A 6,686-nucleotide genomic window follows, 5' to 3' on the forward strand; every position below is an offset into this window, starting at 1 on the left:
TAGCTGGGATTACTGGTGCGCGCCACCACACCCAGCTAATTTTGTATTTTTAGTAGAGGCAGAAGTTTCACCATGTTGGCCAGGCTGGTCTGGAACTCTTAGCCTCAAGTGATCCGCCCATCTCGGCCTCCCAAAGTGCTGGGATTACAGGCGTGGGCCACCGTGACCAGCCAATGAATCGTCTTTTCTTGGAGACTGGGTTTCACTCTGTCACCTGGGCTGGAGTGCAATGGTGCACTCATAGCTCAATTCATCTGTGCTCAAACGATCCTTCCGCCTCAGCCTCCAGAGTAGCTAGAACCACAGGTGTGTGCAACTATGCCCAGCTAACTATTTTTATTTTTTTGTTTGTTTTCAGATGGAGTCTTGCTCTGTTGTCCAGGCTGGAGTGCAGCAGCATGATCTCGGCTCACTGCAACCTCCACCTCCTGGGTCAAAGCAATTCTCCTGCCTCAACCTCCTGAGTAGCTGAGGGATTACAGGCACGCAACAGCATGCCTGGCTAATTTTTGTATTTCTGGTAGTGACAGGGTTTCACCATGTTGGTCAAGGTGGTCTCGAACTTCTGACCACAGGCGATCTGCCCTCCTCGGCCTCCCAAAGTGCTGGGATTACAGGCTTGAGCCACTGTGCCTGGCCTATTTATTTTTGTTTTTCGAGACCAAGTTTCTTGTTGCCCAGCCTGGAGTGTGATGGCGTGATCTCAGCTCACTGTAACTTTTGCCTCCCAGGTTCAGGCGATTCTCCTGCCTCAGCCTCCTGAGTAGCTGGGATTACAGGTGTGCACTACCACACCCGGCTAATTTTTGCATTTTTAGCAGAGAGGGGATTTTACCATGTCAGTCAGGCTGGTCTGGAACTCCTGACCTCAGGTGATCCACCCACCCCAGCCTCCCAACATGCGGGAATTATAGGCGTGTGCCACCACACCCGGCCATTTTTGTTTTTGAGACAGAGTATCACTCCAATGCCCAGCCTGGAGTGCAATGGTTCAATCTCGGCTCATTGCAGCCTCAACCTTGTGGGCTCAAGCGATCCTCCCACCTCAGCCTCCTCAGTAGCTGGGAGCACAGATGCACATCACCTGTATTTTTTTGAAAAGATGGGAGTTTTGCCATGTTCCCCAGGCTGGTGACAATCACTAGTCTCAGGAAAAAAAAAAAAAAAAAAAAAGGGCTGGGCTCAGTGGGTCACACCTGTAATCCCAGCACTTTGGGAGGCTGAGGCAGGTGGATCACTTAAGGTCAGGAGTTTGAGACCAGCCTGGCCAACATGGTGAAACCCTGTCTCTACTAAAATTACAAAACTTAGCCAGGCGTTGTGGCACATGCCTGTAGTTCCAGCTACTTGGGTAGCTAAAGCATTAGAATTGCTTGAACCCAGAAGGCGGAGGTTGCAGTGAGCTGAGATCGCTCCACTGCACTCCAGCCTGGGTGGCAAGAGAGACTGTCTCAAAAAAGAAAAAAAAAAGGTTAAGCCTCATCTCTCTTAAGAGTCAGACTATGAGAAGTATAAGCCTTAAAGCCAAGATACCATATCTTTTCTTTTCTTTTTTTTTTTTTTTTGAGACGGAGTCTCCCTCTGTCACCAGGCTAGAGTGCAGTGGCACAATCTAGGCCCACTGCAATCTCCACCTCCCAGGTTGAAGCGATTCTCCTGCCTCAGCCTCCCAAGTAGCTGGGACTACAGGTGCGCCACCACCCCCAGCTAATTTTTGTATTTTTTTAGTAGAGACAAGGTTCACCTCGTTGGCCAGGATGGTCTTGATCTCTTGATCTCATGATCGTCCGCCTCAGCCTCCCAAAGTGCTGGGATTATAGGTGTGAGCTACCATAATCCCAGCAGCTGGCCAAGATACCATTTATTTGATGGTGATCACCTTGGGAAAGTTACCTCCCTTCCCTGGGCCTGTTTCCTCAGCTGTGAAAATAGAGAGGCCTCCATGGTGTCTGAGGGGTCTGGGCCCCAGGAACCAGGCTGCTGCTCCCACTCTGGGGCACCCCCTACACGATGGGCACTGGCGGGTGATTTCCAGCTATCAGCTGCTGCCATCGTGATGTGTTATGATTGGTCAGAAGGGGAGATATTCAACCACAGTGACGCTCAGACGGGAGGGGGACCCAGACAGGCCAAGAAGACACAGACACACACTGTTAAGTCACAATTAAAAAAAAAAACAAACTTCCAAAAAGAAAGCTTTCAGTATCTTCTAACACCTCCCTCCCCCAATGCCAGGTCAGCCCAGTGTGATTCCCACGGAAGCCAGGGCGTCAGTGGCCCAGGTGGGACAGAGGGTGGGGTCCCCGTACATGGTGCCCATGAAGTCCCGCACGAAGTCCGGGAAGCGCTTCTCCACAATGCTGGTGCGGACTGCGCTCATGAGCTGCAGCTGCGGGGAGGGGAGGTCAGCGTGGGGCGTGGGCGCCTGGGACACACCCCCGCCAGCTCTGCCCCGGGCGCTGGCTCACCTGGTAAGCGATGTTGTGCACCGTGAGGTGGTGCAGCGCGGCGGTGTTGTCGCTGTGCAGGAGTGCGTGCAGGAAGGCGCGGCTGTGACTGTAGAGCGTCAGGGGACAGCTCAGCACAGCTGCCACGTCCCCTCCGCGCCCCGCCCCAGCTCCCCATCCTGCCTACTTCTGGCACGTGGGGCAGGTGCACTCCGGGTCTATGGGGCCGAAGTCCTTCTCGAACACCTTCTTCCTCAACTGCAGGTTCCCGGTGGGCACCAGGGCAGAGCCAAAGCGCTACGGGAGAGGAAGTGTGAGGGAAGGGGCGGTGTCACACAGAGCTTCATTCTCCCGGGCCCTCCCGCCCTCAAGCTTGCCTCCTAGTCCCCCACCCGACTCCCGCCCTGACCGCCTTCTGCCAGAGCCTCACCGCTGTCCGTGTAGGGAAGACACAGTCGAACATGTCACATCCAAGAGCCACGCAGACCACCAGATCCGTGGCATAGCTGGGGTTGCAGCCATGGGGGGAGGGGGGCAGAGAACCTCAGGGGCTTCCCAGGGCCCCTCCCACCCCTCACATGGTCCCAACTGGGCCATATTCCCTCAGAACAGCCTTCAAGGGACAGCCACGTCCTCCTAGTTCCCCCAGATCAGAGCTGTGTCCGTTTCCCCCAAATGCCACCCCCCAAGCAGGGCAGGGGGTCCCCAGGAATCCACTCCCCACCGGTAGGGCTCTGGCTCCCCTATCCACAACATACCCAACCCCCATCAGATATCTGGGCTTGTCCTTAGGCAGCCGAGAGGTGCTCAACGCCACCATCCGCCAGAACTGTGCCTTGCTCTCACCCCCGCTCAGGCCACCGATGGCAAAGCCAGGCACGTCCCGCTTGGTCATCTCTGAGGGTACAGGGTAAGGTGAGGGCAATCACAGAAGAGGAAATGCAGCTGCTCTTCAATCCCAGAACAGACCCTGCCTAGACTTCCAGAGTCCCTCAGGGAGAGAGACAGAGAAACACACAGAGACAGAGAGACAAAGACAGAGATGGGCTGGGCGTGGTGCCTCACACCTGTAATCCCAGCACTTTGGGAGGCCAAGTCAGATAATCACCTGAGGTCAGGAGTTCAAGACCAGCCCAGCCAACACAGTGAAACCCCGTCTCTACTAAAAATACAAAAATTAGCCGGGTGTGGTGGCACATGTCTGTAATCCCAACTACTCCAGAGGCTGAAGCAGGAGAATCGCTTGAACCCTGGAGGCGGAGGTTGCAGTGAGCCAAGATCGCCACTGCACTCCAGCCTGGGTGACAAGAATGAAACTCCGTTTCAAAAAATAAATAAATAAAAAACAAAGGCAGAGATGGAGAGGGAGAGGGACAGGGAGACAGAGGAGAGGGTCTATCAGTCTGTCTGTCTAGGGGCTGGTGCTGCTGCTGATCTCAGCAAACATTTACTGAGTGCGTGCTGTATGCAAGACCGTTTCCTTCAATCCTCAGAAGAGGCACAGCCCACAGTCCCTAAGCTGAAACTGTTGGAGCCAGATGTGTTTCAGAAATTGGAATTTTCCAGATTTGAGAACAGTAAACATCCCATATGTTGTTACAACAGCCTGTCAGGTAAGGCGTGGTGGCTCACACCTGTAATCCCAGCACTTTGGGAGGCCAAGGCAAGCAGATCACTTGAAGTCTGGCGTTCAAGACCAGTCTGGCCAACATAGTGAAACCCTGTCTCTACTAAAAATACAAAAAGTAGCCAGGCTTGGGTGCACGCCTGTGATCCCAGCTACTCAGTGGCTGAGGCAGGAGAATCTTTTTTTTTTTTTTTTTTGAGACAGAATCTTGCTTTGTCGCCAGGCGCCAAGCTGGAGTGCAGTGGCACAATCTCGGCTCACTGCAACCTCTGCTTCCCGGGTTCAAGCAACTCTCCTGCCTCAGACTCCCGAGTAGCTGGGACCACAGGCACGTGCCACCACACCCAGCTAATTTCTATATTTTAGTAGAGACAGGGTTTCACCATGTTGGTCAGGATGGTCTCAATCTCTTGACCTCATGAACCGCCCGCCTCGGCCTCCCAGAGTGCTAGGCCTACAGGCGTTGAGTCACCACACCCGGCCAGGAGAATCTCTTGAACCTGGGAGGTGGAGGTTGCAGTGAGCCAAGATCACGCCACTGCAATCCAGCCTGGGGAACAGAGCAAGATTCTCTCTTAAAAAAAACCCAATAGCCTGTCATCAAACACTGTAACATTTCGGCCACAAAATATGTGAAGACTTCTGGGGGTAAGGAGCAAGGGTAGCAAGAGCATTAGGACAAACACCTAATGCATGTGGGGCTTAAAACCTAGATGACAGGTTGGCAGCTGCAGCAAACCACTATGGCAAATGTATAACCTATGTAGGAAGCCTGCACATTCTGCACATGTGTCCCAGAACTTAAAGTAAACATTTTTTTTTTTTGAGATGGAGTTTCACTCTTGTCGTCCAGGCTGGAGTGCAATGGCACGATCTCAGCTCACTGCAACCTCTGCTTTCCAGGTTCAAGCGCTTCTCCTGCCTCAGCCTCCGGAGTAGCTGGGATTACAGGTGCCCAACTGATTTTTTTTATTTTTAGTAGACACAGGGTTTCTCCATGATGGGCAGGCTGGTCTCAAACTCCTGATCTCATGTGATCTGCCGGCTTTGGCCTGTATGCCCAGTCAAAGTAAAATTTAAAAAATATAAAGTGAAGACTTACAACAACTGGGATAAAAATGAGAGATCCACATTAGCCATGAAATGAGCTGGCTGGGTGCGGTGGCTCACATCTGTAATCCCAGCACTTTGGGAGGCCAAGGCAGGCGGATCACCTGAGGTCAGGAGTTCAAGACCTGAGGTCAGGAGTTCATCACCCTGGCCAACATGGTGAAACCCCGTCTCCACAAAAAAAAACAAAAATTAGCCAGGCATGATGGTGGGTACCTGTAATTCCAGCTACTTAGAAGGCGAGACAGGAGAATCGCTTAAACCCGGGAGGTGGAGGTTGCACTAAGCAGAGATAGCGCCAGTGTACTTCAGCCTGGGCTTCGCAGTGCAACTCCCTTTCAAGAAAGAATACTAGAAGACCATGAGCTACTGGAATTATGGCCATTCTCTCAATACAGTCTACTGCACATGGCCTGAGAACCTTTGCTTCGGCTGTTTTTTCCACCGCTGTGCCCTTCCACCCATTAGCAACCGAGTGCTGCCATGTGCCAGGCCCATGTGGAGACCTCCGCAATGGTCAGGCCCTGGGCCTGCCAGTGCCCGGCTCTACCTTCAAGGCAGGTGGCCCGGAGATCTGCGTCCAGCCCCCCCTGGATAATGGCGAAGAGGTTCTGCTTGTCCGGCCGCTGATGGGCTGCAATGCACCGGTCTAGCCAACGGATTGACCTGCAAGGGGGCCCAAGGCACAAGCCTCAGGAGCCTTGTGAGGCGATGGGAGACAAGGCTACGGGACCAGGATCCCCACCCCCCACATGCCCCACATATATACAGAGCATGCACACACCTGTACATGGCCTCCTCCACGCGTGGCCCGGTCACGGTGCTGCTGACCACGTCATCCAACTGCATGATGATATCTGAGCCTGACAGTGAGACAGGGGCAGCATCACTGCGAAAGCCCCCAGTGCTTGAAGAGAGCCTCCTGTCACATGGGGACAAGTGAGGCTTCCCCAAGAGCACCCCCCATCCCCCGTCTTGCTACCTCCCACATAGCTGTCCCAATCTGTTTATGCAGCAGCCAGAAGTAGCTCTACAAAATGTGCCTTTGATCCTGCCTCTCCTCAGCTTAAAATCCTATGGTGTTACACAGAATAAAAATCCTAAAATGTACAAAGGGATTCCTTAGTGCGTGGTGTGCCACAGTAAGATTGGGAAACCAAACTTCCATCAGTAGGGCTCAGCTGGCCAGGCGTGGCGGTTCATGCCTGTAATCCCAGAATTTGGGAGGCCGAAGCGGGCAGATCATCTGAGGTCAGGAGTTTGAGATGAGCCTGGCGTGGTGGCAGGCGCCTGTAATCCCAGCTACTTGGGAGGCTGAGACAGGAGAATTGCTTGAACCCAGAAGGAGGTTGCAGTGAGCCAAGATCGCATCACTGCACACCAGCCTGGGCAACAGAGCAAGACTCACTCCATCTCAAAAAAATTAATAAATAACTAGAACTTTAAACACTGGCCAGATATTTGAAGATGTTAATGAATTACTGTCAACTGTTTTTAGATGG

General features: G+C 53.1%; 1 protein-coding gene across 1 annotated transcript in view; it reads right to left on the bottom strand.

The window, feature by feature from the left end:
* Positions 1 to 2,153: 2,153 nt before the first annotated feature.
* QTRT1 (queuine tRNA-ribosyltransferase catalytic subunit 1) overlaps positions 2,154 to 6,686 on the bottom strand; it is a 9,070-nt gene continuing 4,537 nt past the window's right edge. The window contains exons 4-10 of the mRNA XM_017499951.2: positions 5,969 to 6,047; positions 5,735 to 5,850; positions 3,206 to 3,344; positions 2,878 to 2,953; positions 2,635 to 2,744; positions 2,469 to 2,556; positions 2,154 to 2,389 (exon numbers count right to left, since the gene is read on the bottom strand). Coding sequence (XP_017355440.1) covers positions 2,237 to 2,389; positions 2,469 to 2,556; positions 2,635 to 2,744; positions 2,878 to 2,953; positions 3,206 to 3,344; positions 5,735 to 5,850; positions 5,969 to 6,047 — 761 coding nt within the window. The 3' untranslated portion in view covers positions 2,154 to 2,236. The remainder of the gene's footprint in view (positions 2,390 to 2,468; positions 2,557 to 2,634; positions 2,745 to 2,877; positions 2,954 to 3,205; positions 3,345 to 5,734; positions 5,851 to 5,968; positions 6,048 to 6,686) is intronic.

Source organism: Cebus imitator, unplaced genomic scaffold (assembly GCF_001604975.1).
Source record: "Cebus imitator isolate Cc_AM_T3 unplaced genomic scaffold, Cebus_imitator-1.0 Scaffold263, whole genome shotgun sequence".
Classification (NCBI taxonomy): Eukaryota; Metazoa; Chordata; class Mammalia; order Primates; family Cebidae; genus Cebus; species Cebus imitator.